This window comes from Rhineura floridana, chromosome 10 (assembly GCF_030035675.1).
Source record: "Rhineura floridana isolate rRhiFlo1 chromosome 10, rRhiFlo1.hap2, whole genome shotgun sequence".
NCBI classification, from domain to species: domain Eukaryota; kingdom Metazoa; phylum Chordata; class Lepidosauria; order Squamata; family Rhineuridae; genus Rhineura; species Rhineura floridana.
In genome coordinates this window covers 11,503,756-11,523,301 of record NC_084489.1, presented here as the reverse complement: position 1 = coordinate 11,523,301, position 19,546 = coordinate 11,503,756, and the positions used below count along the sequence as shown (strand labels likewise).

Below are 19,546 nucleotides of genomic sequence, written 5' to 3'. Positions count from 1 at the left end.
GTCCCACCCATGTAGCCGGCCATACCATTGACCTTGTATTTGTCGCGGGAGAGAAGGAAAGTGATCTGAAGATGGGGACTGTTTTTTCTAGTCCTGTGTCATGGTCAGATCACTACCTGGTGAAATTGGATCTCTCTGTGCCGCACACCCTCCGCAGGGGACAAGGACCTATTAGGATGGTCCACCCCAGACGCATGATGGAGCCTATTGGATTCCTGAATGCGCTGGGTGATCTGGAGCTAACTGAAGGCCACCCGGCCGAAGCCCTGGTGATGGAGTGGAATAGGGAGATCACTAGGGCAATAGACCGGGTGGCACAGAAACGTCCTCTTCTCCTGAATAGAACTCAGACTGCACCCTGGTATACACCACGGTTACGCAGTCTGAGGCAGGAAGTGAGACGACTAGAGCGCCGATGGCGGCAATCGTGCACTGAAGGTGATCGGACACTGGTTAGAGCGGCAATAGCGGCCTACCAGCGGGCAACAAAGGCAGCAAAGAGGCAATTCTTTGCTGCCTCTATTGCGTCGGCAGAGTGCTGTCCCAGGAGGTTGTTCCAAGTGGTCCGAAGCCTGGTCGGTCCAGTAGCGCAGGAACCTACGGAACAATCAAAAGCCTCCTGTGACACATTTGTTAAACACTTTGCCGATAAAATCAAGCACCTAAAGGACAAGATTCCGTACATCGTGGTTACAAGTAGGGGTCCAGAGGCGGCCAGTTGCAATCCGGTCTGCTGGGATCAGTTTCAGCCTCTTCTCTCTGATGAAGTGGACAAGGTGCTCTCTACTGTAAAACCAACCACTTGCTTACTTGATCCTTGCCCTTCATGGCTCGTTATGAGCTGTAAAGAGAGACTGGGCAATGGGATCAAGGCAATGGTAAATGCATCCTTGGAGGAGAGTGTAATGCCATTACCCCTCAAGGAGGCAGTGATAAGACCTATTCTGAAAAAGCCCTCCTTGGATCCCCAAGATTTAAACAACTTTCGCCCAGTCTCCAATTTACCGTTCTTGGGCAAGGTGATTGAGCGTGTGGTGGCAAAGCAGCTACAGACACACTTGGAGGAAGCAGATTATTTAGATCCTTTCCAGTCGGGCTTCAGGACTGGACACGGAACTGAAACAGCCTTGGTTGCTCTGGTATGAGGAGGGCGTTGGATAGGGGAGAACATACCTTCCTCATCCTCCTGGACCTCTCAGCGGCTTTCGATACCGTCGACCACGGTATCCTGTTGAGTCGCCTGGAGGGACTGGGAATAGGAGGCACTGTTTTACAGTGGTTCCGTTCCTATCTCTCCGGTAGATATCAACGGGTAGTGTTGGGGGATGAGGTTTCAGACCCTTGGCCCCTCAACTGTGGTGTGCCACAGGGTTCTATCCTCTCTCCCATGCTATTCAACATTTATATGAAACCGCTGGGAGCCATCATCAGGAGTTTTGGGCTGCAGTGTCACCAATATGCGGATGACACGCAGCTCTATCTCTCATTTAAATCTTCACCAGAGTTGGCTGTGGATACCTTGTCCAAGTGCCTAGAGTCCGTAAGTGGATGGATGGGAGAGAACAGGCTGAAGCTGAACCCCGATAAGACCGAGGTATTACTAGTGGGGGACAAGGGAAGGTTGGGTGATTTTGACCTGATACTTAATGGGGTGAGTTTGCCCCTGAAGGACCAGGTCCGCAGTCTCAGGGTCATCTTGGACTCCCAGCTGTCTATGGAGGCTCAGGTTTCTGCAGTGAGCCGGGCAGCTTGGTACCAACTTCATCTAGTACAGAGGCTGCGACCCTATCTTCCCATACATCTGCTCCCACGAGTGATACATGCCCTGATCTCCTCTCGATTAGACTACTGTAATGCGCTCTACGTGGGGTTACCCTTGAAGATGGTCCGGAAACTCCAGCTGGTACAAAATGCGGCGGCACGCTTAATAAAGCAGACCCGCCGTCGCGATCATATCACCCCAGTGTTGATTGAATTACACTGGCTGCCAGTTGTATACCGGGCCCAATTCAAGGTGTTGGTTTTAACCTTTAAAACCCTATACGGTTCCGGCCCAGTTTATCTGAAGGTGCGCCTCCAGTATCACCAAATATGCCGCCAAACAAGATCAGCCTCACAGGACCTTCTCTCGGTCTCACCGACTAAGACAGCTAGGTTGGTGCGGACCAGGGAGAGGGCTTTTTCGATCGTGGCCCCCACCCTCTGGAACTTACTTCCCTTTGACCTTCGGCATGCCCCCTCCCTGTTGACTTTTCGCCGAGCCTTGAAGACCTGGATCTTCAGGCAGGCCTATGGGATCTCTGGGGTGGGTTAGGTTTTACACTGTATTAATGTAAGATGGTCTTCAGATGAGATGTTATGATATTAATAATGTGATGATTATGTATATGAGTAGATTGTATTTTATATTGTACGTCGCCCAGAGTGTCCGTTCAGTCGGACAGATGGGCGTCTGCTAAATAAAATTTTATTATTATTATTATAAATAATGCTTTTTTGTGTTTAACCAAGAATGATGGGAAAAAGAACAGTGGCACTGATGACTGTTCCCACTGAATCTATTTTTTTTTGCATCAGAATACAAATTATGGCAAGGAATATTAGAAAAGCAGCAGTTTTACTACATTTTGTACCCATTATAGTGCTATGACAATGCAGAAAATGGTCCATTGGCCTCACCTGAAGGGTGATTTTCATAGGTAGACTGCCATGATGTGGGTAGTATTGCCATCTAGCATACGAAGGCAAGAATGCACTGAAGTCAAGACCCGGGGCGTCAGGCCCCTCCCACTTCCAGTTCATTCGTGACAAGTCCGGAGTGGCATATCTGAAAAGTACAAAAGGCCACTGGGCCTACCAGCAAGGAAAAGAGCAACAGAGCTTCATACAATAACAGAGAACAACATGCAACGTAACAGGAGTATAACGGTCTTGACTGAACAAGACAGTGCCAAATAGGAAAACTCTGAACCTTAATAATATATTACAGTGGTGCAAAATATCCAGATATCCTCCAACAGGGAGGGCCATGATGGCAGTCTACCTGTGAAAATCACCCTTCAAGTGAGGCCAATGGACCATTTTCCACAGGTAGACTGCCATCATGTGGGATGTACCAAAGCAGCCCTCGATAGGGAGGGACCACCACTGATTATCAGTTGGAAAGAACCTGCTGCAGGACACGCCTCCCAAAAGAAGCGTAACAGTCAATCTTATAATGTTTAACGAAAGAATTTGGAGAAGACCAAACTGCAGATCTACAAATGTTGGTTGCGAAAGCAGCCGAGGTGGCTGATGATCTGGTGGAATGAGCCGCGATGTTAGGTGGTACAGGAAGGTTAAGGGACTCGTAAGCCAAGGCAATACAAGCTCACAACCAACATGACAGTGGATTTGGAGACCTTTTTTCCCAAGGTCCTTGGGTGAAAGGATACGAATAACGACTCAGTTAGCCTAATGTCCTGGGTGCAAGAGAGGTAGAGTTTGAGAGCCCTCTAAACATCTAGCGAGTGCCAGGCCTTCTCTAATGGATGGACTGGCTTGGGGCAGAATGATGGAAGAACAATGTCCTGGTTACAGTGGAACACTGAGTTGACTTTGGGACAGAAGGATGGGTCTGGCCGCAACACTACTGAGTCCTTATGAAATATGCAGAGATGATGGGCCGATGACAAGGCTTCCAGCTCTGAGACTCTCCTCGCCGATGTTATAGCAACCAGGAACAGGACCTTGAAGGACAACAGTTGGAGGGGGACTGAAGCCAGGGGTTCAAATGGAGGGCGCTGTAAGGCTTGCAGGACCTTTGAGAGACTCCAGGAAGGAAAATGGTGACGTACAGCCGGAGAAGGCGGGCGGCCCCTCTCAGAAAACTTTTGATGAGCGGGTGAGAGCCCACAGGCACGGCCGATGAGGAAACGGACAGGATTGAGGAAATAGTGGAAGCATGATGGCACAAAGTGTTCGGTTTTAGTCCCATTCTGAGCCCTCTATATAGAAACTGTAGAACCTGTTGAACAGTGGCTTGAGAAGGCAGGAAGCCTTTGGAAGTGCACCAGGTGGAAAAGGCGAGCCAAGTACTCTGGTATATGCGAGTTGTCGACGGTCTTCTAGAAGCTAGGATTGTGTCAACCACCTCTTGAGGCAACCATGCAGCACTTAGCTGCCTCCGCTCAAAAGCCAGGCTGTCAGACTCAGCCAGGCTGGGTCTGGGTGCCAGATCAGTACCTGAGAGAGAAGGTCTGGCCTGGCCGGCAGTGCCCAGGGGTCTGTGACTGACAGTGAGAGAAGATCCGAAAACCACAGAGCTATGAGGAGAAGCTGAGCTCCCTCGTGCCTCAGTTTCCTCAACGTCCGGCCCAGGAGGGATATTGGAGGAAAGGTATAGAGGAGACCGTCTGGCCAGGGTGCTGTCAGCGCATCCACTACTTCTGCAGTCAATTCCAGGTACCTCGAGAAGTAGCAAGGCAGCTGGCGATTGTGGCTCGAGGTGAAGAGGTCCACCGAGAAAGTGCTGAACCGTTGCTGGAGAAGGTCGAACACCACTGGATGGAGTTTCCATTCTCCTGGACTCATGTGCTGCCTGCTGAGCCAATCGGCAGTCACATTCAGCACCCCGCTGAGATGTTCTGCCCTGATTGACAGTAGATGGGTCTCGGCCCAGTCGAAGAGTCGGGTCGCCTCTGCCTGGAGGGTTTGGGACCTTGTTCCCCCCCCGTTCAAATGTGATTTTACGAATGTGCTGTCTGTTCGAATTAGCACATGTTGCAGCAACAAAAGTGGCTGGAAGTGCCGAACGGCCAGGTGGAAGGCTCTGAGTTCTAGCCAATTTATGTTCTGACGTTGCTCCATTCTGGACCACACGCCCTGGACGCGGTCAGAATTGGCATCTGTGGTTATTATGGCTCTGTCTGGCCCCCGGAACGGAGTACCTCTGCTGAGGTGAGTTTTCATTGTGCACCAGCGAAATGATGCTCGCAGCGATGGCTCCAGCTGGATCACGCGATGGTTGGAATTGGCAATGTCTGCCTGAAAAGGTAGGAGGGCCCATTGAAGAGGTCGAGTGTGGTGTCGGGCCCAAGGAATGAAGTGAATGGTGGAGACTAATGTCCCAAGAACTGTTGCCAGAAACATGACATCTGCCTTTGAGCGTTGCGTCAGTGATGTTGCCATGCCTCGAATGGTGGAAATATGCTCTGGAGACAGAAACACCATGGCTCGAGTCATGTCCAGTATTGCCCCCAGATGCTGGAACCACTGGGTTGGCTCTAGATGACTCTTCTTGATGTTGATTAGACAGCCATAAGATCTGAGAACCTCCAGGGTGTAATGGAGCTGTCTGTTGGCCTGGTCCTTGGAGCGCGCCCGAAGAAGAAGGTTGTCCAAGTAGGGGTGAATTTGGACCCCTTGTAGGTAGAGGAAGGCCACCAAGGTGACCATCACCTTGATAAACACTGGTGGGGTCGACGCAAGGCCGAACGGCATGGCCCGGTATTGGAAATGGTGCTGGCCCAACGAAAATCTCAGGAAACGTCTGTGGGCAGGACAGATCGGGATGTGGAGGTAAGGATCTTTCAGATCGATGGATGCCAGGAAATCCCCTTGTTGCAGTGCTTCCAGAATAGACGCCAGTGACTCCATTTTGAACCGGCGATACTTGACAAAGCAGTTGATGAATTTGAGGTCTAAGACCGCCCTCCACAAAGAGTCTCGCTTGGGAACTGTGAACAGAATGGAGTAAATGCCTTGCGACCTTTCCGCTAGTGGTACTGGTTCTACTGCAGCTATGTCGAGTAGATGACATCCCGCATGACCCTCAAATCATGACCCGCATGATTTGGAGACAGGAGAGGGGCAATATCTGTCTGGAGGTGTCAGCCAGAACTCTATGTTGTATCCATGGAGGAAGATGCTTCTGACCCAGGAGACATGTGTTAAGGCGAGCCAGGAACTTGTGAAGAGTAGCCTACCGCCAAGAGGGATAGCGACAGAACTGCCTGCGCTGACGAGCTCCTCTGCCATATGCGGAAGATGGGGCTTTCCAACCTTGGTACTGGACTCTGCCCTGGAAGCGCTGTCTGGGCCAGGATGCCCTGGAGGAGCAGAAATTGTAAGTTCGGGCATCTCAGCCTCGCCCCCCAGGCTGCGCCCCCGAAAGGGCTGGAAGGAACAATATGGGGCAAATTGTCAAAATGGTCTGCGGTCATCTCTCCTGGCTGTGGCTAAGGTAGGTTTTTGATTGTCCTTGGGGTCAATCAAAACCGCTTTAAGGGCATCCTCCCCAAACAGCAGAGACCCCGAGTATGACGTCATGGACAAATTGGATCTGGCAGTGGCATCAGCATCCCAGTGCCAGAGCCAAAGAGTTCTGCGAGCTACTACTTCTGTGGCCAGGGCCCGTGCTCCTTGGTGGGTGGTGTCCAAGGTGGCATCCGCCACGAATGCTGCCGCCTTATGTAACTTGACGAGGCCCCTTCACAGCGTGGTTGGATCTGGATTGGGATTGTCCAAAAGGTCATCCAGTCACATCATAGAGGCCATTGAGAAAATCGAGGCGGCTGCGGAGGCCCAGATTGAGAAGGCAGTGGCCTCATGAGTCTTACGGAGCGCAAAGTCCAGCCGTCTTTCCAAGGGGTCTTTGAACTGTGAATCTCCTTCTTTTGGAAGGAGGGACCTGGAGACCAAGTTTGAAATTGGTTGGTCCACTCCAGGGATGTTCAGGAAAGCCATGAATTCCAGAGCCAAAGTGTAGAGTCTGTTGGCTAATGGCGAGAAGCGACGTGGGCGCAGTGGGCAGACCCATTCCTCCTTGGCTAGCTTGTTGATGGGATCTGGCACAGGAATAGAGTGATCCACTGACCTGGGAGACTTGAGAACTCTGGCACCTTTCACAGGTGGAGCAGTAGGCTGTGGTTGTGCAGCTTTGATGCCGAGAGTGTCCATCACTCGATGGCAGAGAGGAAGGTAATCCGCTGAGTCGAACAGATGATAGGAGTAGTCTTCCTCCAGATCAGAATCTCCACTCCATTCGTCAGGATCTGCCTGTAGAAAGGATGAATAGTCGTCCATGCCTGAGGGTTCGCCGCCAAGTCTGCCTCTACAGATGTCAAAAGGGTTATGCGAAGAAGGATGGGCCTCATCGTGATAGCCAGGTAGCCGTGTAGAGCTGGACTGCCGAGTAGCTGCCGGCTGAGGTGAGAGGTGTGCCTGAGGCTGAGGGTGAGCTTGGGAGTGGCGGCTGTGGCTGCACCGGTAGAGGCACAGAAGCCAGAGAAGCCAGAGGAGTATCAGAGAGGCGAGATGTTTGGCCAGGAAAACCTTCGAATTCGTCCTCTGATGACCCAATAGGAGATTGAAACAGAGCAGGTAATGCCTCTTGAGCAGGCTCCTCCAAGGCCGGGGCGGAGATGTAGCGGGCCCACTTGGGAGCGCTGTGGGCAGACAGATGCTTAGTCTTAGCAATAGCTTTGGCATGCTTGTGCTTAGATGCTTTAAGTGGTGCAGGGGCGTTGCGCTGTTGACTTGCCCCTAAGGTCTGTGCTGCCTCTGGTTGCTGATCCGCCATGTTGCGATCTAGATACATGCACACAGTGTGAAAGGTGCGGTATCACTCCCGTGCAGTGGGACAATGAAAAAACAGGATGCAGGCTGAAGTGCCAACAGAAAAAATAGGCTTGGTTCGCTATGGCACCAAAAAAGGGGGAGGTAATGCTACTGCACTGTACAAATTAGGGTGCCAAAACTAAATTTTGATGTAGTCTGGGCCGCAAGCTAAGTACACGCAGACAATGGGGAAGGTGCGAGACTGCTATTATATGCCATCCAAATCAAGGTGCCAAAGGAGGTAATGCGCTGTGGTGTGGCCCAAAGCTAGATATACACACACAATGGGGAAGGTGCAGTATCACTACTGTGCACTGTCCAAATCAGGGTGCCAAAGAAAGTTTTGTAAACAGTGTGGCCCAAAGCTAGGTACATGCACACAATGGGGACGGTGCGGCACTGCTACTGTGCACTGTCCAGGCTAGGCTCAAAATAAGCAGATTGGCTTCAGGATGGCACCAACACAGCCAGATACACACACACAATGGGGAAGGTGCGGTATTGCCTAAAAACAGCAAGTGGAGGCTAAGCAGCTACTATGGTCAGCATGGAAGATACAGTACAGCTGCTATGAGAAAGGGCATTAACTGAATAATAAAATAATAAAATAATAAACTCACTAAAGTTCTGCCCTGAGGAGTTTACTTTAAGGAAAAAGGTAGCAGAAGAGATGAAATGAGCAGGGAAAAGGGGGACAAAAACAAAAAGGGGCATCCGCTAAAAGGGCAGGAAAAACAAGGAAACAAAATGGCGATCAGAGAAGGGGCAGTGCCGGTTGGATATGGTCACCTGCGGCCTGAAGTGGCTAGCCAGGAGGGAATGCTGACGGTTAAAAGAAAGGCGACCTCCGCAAGCTCTAATAGAAAAAAGAGGCTAGGGAAAGGCAGCTGATGGCAGGGAAAGGCCGCAAGGCCTAGCTGGGTCAGGGGGACAGACTGCCGCCGCCCCCGATCGAGGAGCTCAGAGCGCCGCCGACTGAAGCTGTGACAAGGAGGGAGCCGCAGCCGCAGGCTCCTGGCCGCCAAAAGAATCGCCGCCAAAACTGGCGGTGAGGGGAGGAGGGGGGCTTCCCAGTCAAAAGGAGAGAAGCCACAGGCTGCCTGGCGCTGCACCTGAGGAGAGGGAGCCGCAGCCGCGGGCTCCCAAACGAGGGAAAAAACAGCCGCCGCTGCTTGCAACGCAGGGGGTAAGGGGGGAGAAAACAAAACAAAACTGCCCTAAAACCCCAGTAAAAACAGCAAAAATAAATCGCACACACTCTAAAGACTCAGGGAAGGAGGGGGGGCAAGAGGAGAAATAAAAGGCAACCCCATACACTCTATAACACAGAAAAATACAATACTTAGCTAAGAAAGCAGGTATCCAAAAGCCTCGGATGAAGGCAAGAATGAACTGGAAGCGGGAAGGGCCTGATGCCCCAGGTCTTGACTTCAGTGCATTCTTGCCTTCGGATGCTAGATGGCAGTACTACCCACATGATGGCAGTCTACCCGTGGAAAATGAAATATGCTCATCACTTCAGTTCAACAGAAAACAGATCATGTGGTTTTCATTCAAAAAGTCCCAGGTTCAGTCCTCAGCACGTTCAGTTTAAGGATCTCAGGTAGCACGGCTGGGAAAGAACTCTGCTTGACACCCTGCATAGCAACAGGATCACAACTGCCAATTAGTCAGCACTGGGCTAGATTTGTGTATGAACATATGGAGATGCCTTATCCTATATGGATTAGGTTGCTTCATCCAACACACCTGAGTTTCTAGAAGTCAACATTGTAACAATGACCAGAAGCACCCCAAACAGAAACTTCCTAAGTGGTCTGTTGTTGTTGTTATGTGCTTCCAAGTCGACTACGACTTATGGCAACCCTATGAATCAGTGACCTCCAAGAGAATCTGTCATGAACCACCCTGTTCAGATCTTGTAAGTTCAGGTCTGTGGCTTCCTTTATGGAATTAATCCATCTCTTGTTTGGCCTTCCTCTTTTTCTACTCCCTTCTGTTTTTCCAAGCATTATTATCTTTTCTAATGAATCATGTCTTCTCATGATGTGTCCAAAGTAGGATAACCTCAGTTTCATCATTTTAGCTTCTAGTGAGAGTTCTGGTTTAATTTGTTCTAACACCCAATTATTTGTCTTTTTTGCAGTCCCTGATATCTGCAAAGCTCTTCTCCAACACCACATTTCAAAGGAGTTGATTTTTCTCTTATCCACTTTTTTCACTGTCCAACTTTCACATCCATACATAGAGATCGGAAATACCATGGTATGAATGATACTGACTTCAGTGATACATCTTTACATTTGAGGACCTTTTCTAGTTCTCTCATAGCTGCCCTCCCCAGTCCTAGCCTTCTTTTGATTTCTTGACTATTGTCTCCATTTTGGTTAATGATTGTGCTGAGGTATTGATAATCCTTGACAAGTTCAATGTCCTCATTGTCAACTTTAAAGTTGCATAAATCTTCTGTTGTCATGACTTTAGTCTTTTTGACGTTCAGCTGTAGTCTTGCTTTTGTGCTTTCCTCTTTAACTTTCATCAGCATTCGTTTCAAATCATTACTGGTTTCTGCTAGTAGTATGGTATCGTCTGCATATCTTAAATTACTGATATTTCTGCCTCCAATTTTCACACCTTGCTTATCTTGGTCCAATCTAGCTTTCCGTATATGTTCTGCGTATAGATTAAATAAATAGGGTGATAAAATACACCCGTCTCACACCCTTTCCGATGGGGAACCAATTGGTTTCTCCATATTCTGTCCTTACAGTAGCCTCTTGTCCAGAGTATAGGTTGTGCATCAGGACAATCAGAAACGTCCTATGTGGTACTCTGTCAAAATGTTTGCTAGACTACAATGTGGCTAAATTATTTCATTTACCCTTATACAAAAAGAGACACACATATACCCGAGAGTTATCTTGTTGAAAAATCATTAGATTAGATATGCATGATCCACCCTAAGTGAAGGCATGCTCCCTTACATCATATTTGCTATTTTCTTATGGACCTTTAATTATTCATTATTATCATTTTTAATATAAAAGTTTTAAAAGGAGAGTGAAAATGAATATTCAGCTACATGAACAAAAATTCAGTTATGTTTCCGGTAGTTTCATAGTCTCCATCAGTGATCTCCCACAGCTTTGTTAATTTAAGGCACCTCATGTTACAGAACATTGTTGTTTCAGATGTGTGCTCTGCTCTTTTAATGTTTTTCTCGTACTAGTTAAGCAATGTCACAGAAGACTGTGGAGTAATCTCATAAATTGGGTGAGACCAGAGAGAGTGGTGGTAGGAAAGAAATACTGAACAGAGCAAAACAGACATAATAGGGTTCAGACATAATTTAATGCATTTCCTTTATGCTGCTTAAACAAAATATATTAATATAACGAAGTGCCAGTTCATACATGGTCTACAGTGTGAATGCTATATTACAGGAGTGAGCAGACTTCAGGCTTGCAGGATCTATTTTGTTTTTTGCTAGGGAGCCTCAGGCTGTTCAGCCTCAGGCCAAAACATCTTTGATCAGCCCTGCACTTAAGAATCAGCAAGTAAAAAAAAGGATTGAAAATGTCTGCAGAGCCTATAATACAAATGGCAGCAGATAGAAAAAGGACTTCAGAAGAAGGAAGAGAGGAAGAACAGATGAAGAGGAGCCAGAGAGAAAATACACAGTGAAGATGTGATCACACAACAGATTGGGAACATAACAGCCTCTTAAGCAATGTTCTGAACATGATACATTAGAAGTAACTTATAGAAAGTAATTTGTAACAAGTAACTTTCTTTTTTACTTTTTGTTGTAAGAAAAAGTATTACAGCCCTCCACTTTTTCCAAAGGTAATTGTGTCCCTATCCACATATTTCTGAATAAGCATTACCAGCATCATGTTAAATGTTACTTCACAAATGATCACACAAAATATATAACAACTCATTTTGATGAAGATAACATGAGTGGGCAGAAGGCTTTTTCTGGAGCTTGCGGAAGGATGTGTAGGCTGCCTTCTATACAACAAATGTACAGGTTATGAAATATACAGCGCACAAGCTAACTGACTCAACCTAATTAAGTTCTGAATGGTCTACATAGAACGGCTACATATGTCTGTACCTTTATGACTTCTGAAGCAACCCCCCTCCTCCATCAAAGAACGTAAGAAGAGCCTGCTGGATCAGGCCAGTGGCCCATCTACTCCAGCATCCTGTTCTCACAGTGGCCAACCAGGGGCCTGGGGGAAGCCCGCAAGCAGGACCCGAGATGTCTGATGTCTCAAAGAAGTATTAAAAAGGCAAGTATTAACTGAATTAAACTGCCTGTCAAAAAGTGTGTATCCTAACTATATAATTTTTTTCATTATTCAGTGATCAGGGCTAGAATGCTTCTACAGATTTTTTGAGAATTTGATCTTTCTAATGCTCTTTTAAAAATTGATGGTGAATTTATTTCAAATGCCTCCACTCCTTCCCCTCTCTCCAAATAAATGCATTTCTAAAAGCCAGCTTCTATACATCATTCGTGAACTTGCCAGGACCACATGCACAAGCAAACAGGGGTTTTCGAGGTCCAAAGTATGCTATTCAGGCTTGGTACAATCTTCTTGGAGGGGGCAAGGAGAACAATTGTGAATCAACAGTTTTTTCAACACTGGCAATTTGGTCAGACTCTGGCTGATTCCACACTAGACATTTTCTCTGGAACTGACATCATTCGTTCACCCAGTTATTAAAGGGGATCTAAGTGATGTCAGTACCAAACTGTTTCTTCTCTTGCACCATTTTTTAAAAAAGACCCAGTCTGCGGCAATTTTTCTAGATTTCAAAACAATAGCAATGCCAGCAGTCTTCTGAGGCCTGGCAAAGTGTTACTGATTCACCCAGTGGTCTATAATGTGGGCAGTAAAATCCTGTCTTCAGATGTTCTTATACAGCAACTTTATTCTAATACTGATGTTAAAACGGTGCCTGCAGGCTTTCTTTCAGATTCAATATTTACATGAAGGAGAGCAAAACAAGGCTACATTTTTGTTCCACTATTGTTTAATCTCTACAGATATGATGTAGTTCAGGAGCTTCCTTCTCTTTCCCTCCCTAAATCAGCAGTAAAATAAAAACCCTGCTGCTTTATACAAACAATATGGCTCTTATTTCAATGTCCCATTACTAATGCCAGACCAATATTTAGCAAAACTGTTTTTTAAACCTGCAAAATAGAGAATACTGATACAATGTTGCAACAGTTTGACGTCAACCTATTCAATCTTCCCTGTAATGTCATTTCAGATCAATTTCTGACCATAAGATCTTTGCTGAAGATGATAAAATGAACCAAGAAGTATTCAAAGTCCTCATTTTGGAATACTAAGCAAATGAATTTGGTATAATTTTATCTGTTCAACTTTTCCTGTCAGACATGCATTGACTCAATTCATATTTCAAATTATGCCCACAGAATATATGACTGATAAATTCTTTAACAGGCCAACCAATGACCTCCTTTGTGTATGTGGATCAGGCCAGACTGTTTATTGCCCTTTATACAATTTACCTAGGAACAGACTTCTCTATTTATTCCAGAATTTATTAGAAGGTCAATCAGATAGTTTCAAAATTACACGGTTCCTGGCCAATGTAGACGTGTTTGCTACTTAACAGAGTATCTTTATACGAGCTAGCAGCGAAAAAAGTATGGGCTACATTTCTGATCCAAAACAGTGTTGCCTACCAAGGGGATTCATTAAATGATTTGGGGAAGTTTACAATTTTAAGTTTTGGTAATGTGCAATTCTGAAAATTCTTATGTTCTGCATGGCTTTCCCAATATTTCCTGGTTACACCCCCACATAGTTCTGCAAAGCAGTTCATTCTACCATTACTTTTCAACAGTTACCTTTTCCTTTTTAATTTCTTTTTTTTGCACTGAAGTGAAGGTGTGCAAATTTGCATGCTAATCCACTTCTGAGATCAAACAGCACATCAGGGGATAAACTATCTGATAGGGGCCTTTTAAAGGTATCTTTTTAATTGTGGAATTTGTCTAGATAAATGGCCAGTTTTTTTGCTTGGGATTGCTATCACTGGTGCAGTAAAGCTCCATCACTTTTGGAACGTGGGAAGCTGCCTTATACTGGGGCAGATCATTGGTCCATCTAGTTCAATACTGTCTACACTGATTGGCAGCAGGTCTCCAGGACTTCAAACAGGATTCCTCCCAGCACACCTGGTGATGCTAGTGATTGAACCAGGGACTTGCAGCACACAAAGTAGATGTTCTACCACTGCGGTATGACTCTTCCATTTGCCTTTGCCATGGAAATGGACATTGCAGGATTGTAAGGACATATACATTGTGTCATGCAGAACTACAGTTATAGATTCAGTTAATCGCAGAACACAGCAGTAGCACTAAAGGGTCATAGTATACAAAGAGCTGTTATCAACCATGCCCAGTAACTCAGGAACGGACAAGGCAACTCCGAGCATGAGAAAATGCTGAGAAAAGCTTCATTTCTTAAAATGACAGATGTCCATCAAGGTTAGGATCTTCTTTAGGAGTGTCAACTTGCATGTGGATAAGGGTGAACTAGTAAACTCTGTTTATCTGGACTTTAAAAAAGGTTTTGACAAAGTTCCTAACCCCAAAGACTCATGAATAAACCAACCAGTCGTCAGATAAGAGGATGTATCTTTCTGTGGACGTGGTTAAAGAACAGGGAGCAAAAAGTAGGAAACTATCAGTGTGCCAGTGCTTTTTAACTTGTTCATAAATTATCTACAGATAGGCTGAGTAGCAAGATGTTTGCTGACGCCAATAAATTCTTCAGGGCAGTAAAAACAAAAACGGATTATGAGGAGCTCCAGAAAGATATCTTCATATTGGGGAATGAGCGTTCAAGTAGCAAATGCACTTCAGTATAAGCAAGTGCAAAGTGGCATACACTGGGGCAAAATCAAAAACAAAACAAAACCACCACCAACTTCACATTGGTGGGAGCTGAGCTGGTAGTGACAGACAAGGAAAGGGATCCTGATGTTGGAATGAAAACTGCAGCTGCTGTGAAAATGGCAAACTCCTTGCTGGGGTTCAACAGCAAAGAAAATTAAACTCCTAATATCATAACGCCTCTCTCTGAATGTATAGTGTGACTGCAGATTCCATGTACAGTTCTGGTTACCACACCTGAGAAAGTGTATTGTAGAGATGAAAAAGATTCAGAAAAGGGCAACCAAAATGATCCAAGGGGCTGCAGCAACTCCTGTATGAGAAAGGCTTTTAGCTTACACAAAAGGCAAGTAAGGGGGAACATAATGGATAGGGAGAGGTTTCCCCCCTCTCTCATACTACTAAAGAAGTTGAATAGTGGGAGACTTAGGACAGACAACAGGAAGCACTTCTTCATACTTTCCATAGTTACACTATGGAATCTGGTACCATAAGATGTAGTGATGGTCACCAACTTGGATGACTTTGGAAGGAGATTAGACAAATTCAGGGAGGATAAGGCTATCAATGGCTACTGGTTATGACAGCTATATATCACTTCCAATACTAGAAACAGAATGCCTCTGAATACCAGTTGCTGGAAACATGAGTGGAAGAATTCTATTGGACTCATGTCATGTTTACAGGCTTCTCATAGGCATCTCGTTGCCTGCTGTGGAAACATAATACTGGACTACACAGGCCTTTGGTCTGACCTAGTAGGACTCTTATGTTCGTTTTTCAAGCTTTCCTCTCCTCTCACCACACACACCTATATGTCCCCTTCATGTCCACTTGAACTGAATTGAATTGAATCTTTATTTTTACCCCACCCTTTTTCCAAACTGGAACTCAGGGCGGCTTACAAATAGAACTACATGTAGTTAAAAACATAGAAAAACATACAATTAAAATACAATTAAACTATGCACAACCTTAAAACCATAAAAGGCACTTAAAAATCTAAAAACAATTTTAAATAATACAAATAATAATATAAAACAATAAAACAAGCCTTGTAAAGCCCAATCCTAAACACCTTCTATCCCAAAAGCCTGTCGGAATAAAAAAGTCTTTACTTGCCGACGGAAGGATGGCAAGGAGGGGGCCATTTGTTCCTCCCTAGGAAGGGAGTTCCAGAACCTAGGAGCAGCCACCAAAAAGGCCCTATCTCGCGTCCCCACCAATCGCACTTGCGAAGGTGTTGGGAACCAATATGATCAGTGTGTAAGACAGAAAGACATAACAACACAGTCTAGAACAGGAGTGGGGGGATCCTTAGCCCATGGGCAAGACCTGGCTCACAGTTTGCACTGGCCCTCTGGGGTCCCTCAATCAGCTGTTCAGCAAGGAGGGAAATGGATTGTGATGTTGTGCAAAGTGTGCAATTGTGTGTTCTTTCCTCTGCAAGAATATCAAAGCAGAAGGGGAAAATGTCTCAGTAGACTTGTGTTGCCTACAATATGCAAAAAGCGGTCTATGTATTTGCAACTGCATGCATGAAATTTTGGGGATGCAGTTGCATTTTGAAGTTTGAGGCTTTAAACAGCTGTAAAGCTGGACTTACAGTTCAGCTGCGTGTTAGTCTTGTTTACATTCTGCTGGGATTACCAAATTCTTTTTGCCTTTTGCACAGTTAAGAGTGTTGTATACTTTATTTCTTTTTTTAGAAACTTTGTAAAACAAAAAAGGAAAAAAGAAAATGAAAAGTTAACTAGAGAGACTATGAATAAATATATGCTTCTGCTTTGATGCAAAATAGCTGTGTGGGCATATGTATTTTAAGGACGTGACTGTGTGTGGGCATGGTCTCATCCACTACTAAAATGTGCATGCATGCGCACTTGCACTCACTCACTCACACACTCTCTCTCACACACACACACTCGCTGGATCGCCACCTTGTAGTGGTGAGTGGGCTTGTGTGTTCCAATGAACCCTGTGAGCGATGCCGTCAGGAGTCATGTGCTCCCAGCAGGGTCACCCATGGCGGTAAGGGAGAGGAACCAGATGAAGAACGATCTAAGAATGTCCTCAACGGCAGAACAGGCAGAGGATAACAATGTGTATGTTACAATGGCTGTGAAGGCGGATGAAGGCTACAGCAGATAAAGACTTCCAATCGTCGTGGTACCCATGCCATTGGATCAAAGTCTTTTTCTGTCAAGATTGTGTGTTGATCGTTGTGCACCGATCTCCCCACATAAAACAAATTCAGGCACAGGTCTCTTCCATCCAAATTATCTTGGAAGACAATCTTACTCGACCATGAGTGATTGCCAACCAACCACCACAAGCTTTCCATTGGATTAATGTAGGCCTCAGCCCCAAAATAGCCCATCCATTTGACTTCAGACTCAAAGCAAAGCAATACATGTTAAATGATAAATGATGTAAGAACTATTTTTTAAAATCCCTCTTTATCCCCTTTAAAACATTGTATAGGGATTATCATTTCCCTATAAACCTTCAGTTTCCATAGACAAGAACATTTAATGTCAATTACTCCCTATATCTTCCACTGTAAATACCTAGAATAATTTTACGAACAAGAACCTACGAAAAGGCAAAGTTAATGGAAGATAAAAATCCCTATGTAATAGTGACTACAACCTGGACTAAGAATTGAAATTAAAAATAGCAGTTCTAGGTGAGCTAATGAAAGCAGTGTCTACAAAAGGAGACTAGTAATTATGCTCTTTTCACATACTAGAAAATGCTATTTTCAAGAAAACTATAATATAAAGAAAAATCCATTAGCCTAGCAAAGGGCTGAAAGATTGCAATAGACTTTATGAGTTGTTCAAGATATAATTAACTTTTCTTGAGTGCATTCCTTTTACAGAACCTCAGAGAAAAACCCGATTCTTGTAAGAAAAAGAATATGCTAACATTATTCACTGTTGTAGCTTTTTAAAAAAATGACTTTTAGTGTGTACAATCCTTTTTACACATCTAAGGGAGTAAGTCTCATTGAAGATAATGGAAATTACTTCTGAGTAGACATGCATAGGATTACACTTTTCATACCTTATTTTATTAGGCATTTAACATTCACTATGATCCATTCAATCACTACCTGCTTTAAATTTGGGATAAGAGATTTTTGAAAGGGCAAATCTAAAAGTCATTGTCCCTTATTGTCTTTTAACCTTATGACATTCTGTTTAGGAGCCTGTCTCTCTCTGTCTTAGATGTCAAGGTGCCCTTTACAAAACTCTCACAGGCTTTGGTTTTATGCCTGTTTGAATAAAGGTTGTAGATTAACTGATGCAGCTTAAAGTTCATTTTCTAACCAGAGAATCTTATATATGTAACTCCTCGCATACATATCTAAACTGTTTTCATTTTTCTAACGCTAAAGACTATTTCTTTATTTCCATGGACTTAAGCCATCCAGATTTAGGAATATTGGATGACTATCTCTACTCCCCTGCTTCTTTGTAGGTTAGGAAAGTTTATGAAACTTACTCAGGCATGCACTTCTAAAATGTCAGAAAGAATATGCAAAAGAAACAAAATATACAGTAGTACACTGCCACCTTTCAAATAAGCCACATAGGCAAAAGGTGGGTAGGAAATGAGAGAAGGAAAGTAGGAGAATGAATCAGCCTTCCTTTATCCCACATGTCTAACTGAAATCAATGATAACAGCTTCCTTCCTCTCTGGAGTCAAAACATGTAGAAGAGGTTTTCAGACCTCCAAGTTATCTATCAGAATGGTATTTATATTCGTTTGAAAATAAATCTGGGGGTCACTGCTCAGCATTCGTCAGCGCTTACATAGAAAAATCATAGTTAGCTTTGCTCTGTGGCATTGCCTTCTAGCAATTAATTGCTATTTCAGTGTCATGAGCCCATCTGCTTTCCTAGAATGACAAACCAAGAAAAGAAGATAAAAATGTCACTAATGCTCTGCTTGCAACAAAAAGAGTTCTTACCCGGATATAAGCATCTTGTTGATGTTTGGCAAAGTACAGCATGTTGTCAAGGGCTAGCATTCCTGGAGGAGTCTGTGTAAAATCCATTGCTGGGTTCACATGATTCTGTGAAAAGACAATAAGTAATAGCATTAGATATGTACACATCGCTAATTGGACTAACTGCCTGCCATGTCAAACAAAACACAAACAGTTAAAGGTTCTTCAAAATTTGTGTGAAGTTAGCTTCCAACATTCTCTTGGTTGAAAGACTCCCTGATCCTGTATGTACCTGCCCATGCATTCTGATCATCTGGTAAGGCCCTTCTCTAGGTTCTCCCACAAAGGTGGGAACATGGAACCACATATTTTCTGTGGTGGTACACTATCTGCAGAATGCCCTCCCTACGTCCATATACCTGGCACAGATTTGGGAAGTATCTGATGCAGTGGCATTCAGGTATTTGAGTACTCCTGCTTGAATTGCTGTGAGCAAAACTGAGGCATGCACAGCTCATCTTGAGCAGGCCACCTGCCCCAATTGCGCCCACCCTCCTAGCACTCCTCTGCCTGTTACCTCCCCTCTCTCCCTTCCTCTGTCCCTCAAAGATGAAAAAGACTGAGCTTGGGGAAAGGAGAGTGGAAAGCAGAGAAAGGAGGGATCAAACAATGACAGAGGAGGCCCATCTGGTCTCCTGTCCGTGAGAAAGATACTCTGAAGTAACAACACTTATAATAAAGGACTACACTCCCTCTGGGAAAAGACCCACACAGTATATCATTTTTCACCAAAAGAGATGCCAGACAGGCCTCTCCAATCATTGCTGGAGAAATGCACATCTTCTTCCCCAAGTGGAGTACTTTTTGTCCTTGGGGGACGGGGGGGTGGGGTAGCAGGATGGGGAGAGCTGGCATTGTTCCCTTCAGGCATTAAGTTGAACATACAAAGGACTCACTCAAAGTTTTTCAAGCATTCAGCTTCAATGCTTAAAGGGAGAAAGGTATTACGGGGGTGAGCACAATAATGCTCACCCATCCC

General features: G+C 45.0%; 1 protein-coding gene across 4 annotated transcripts in view; it reads right to left on the bottom strand.

Moving 5' to 3' along the window:
• Nucleotides 1–19,546, bottom strand: part of ELMO1 (engulfment and cell motility 1) — a 504,161-nt gene that overhangs the window by 220,815 nt on the left and 263,800 nt on the right. For all 4 annotated transcript variants that reach the window (XM_061587900.1, XM_061587901.1, XM_061587898.1 and 1 more), the window contains one exon: nt 18,529–18,633. In XM_061587900.1, the coding sequence (XP_061443884.1) occupies nt 18,529–18,633 (105 nt within the window). The remainder of the gene's footprint in view (nt 1–18,528; nt 18,634–19,546) is intronic.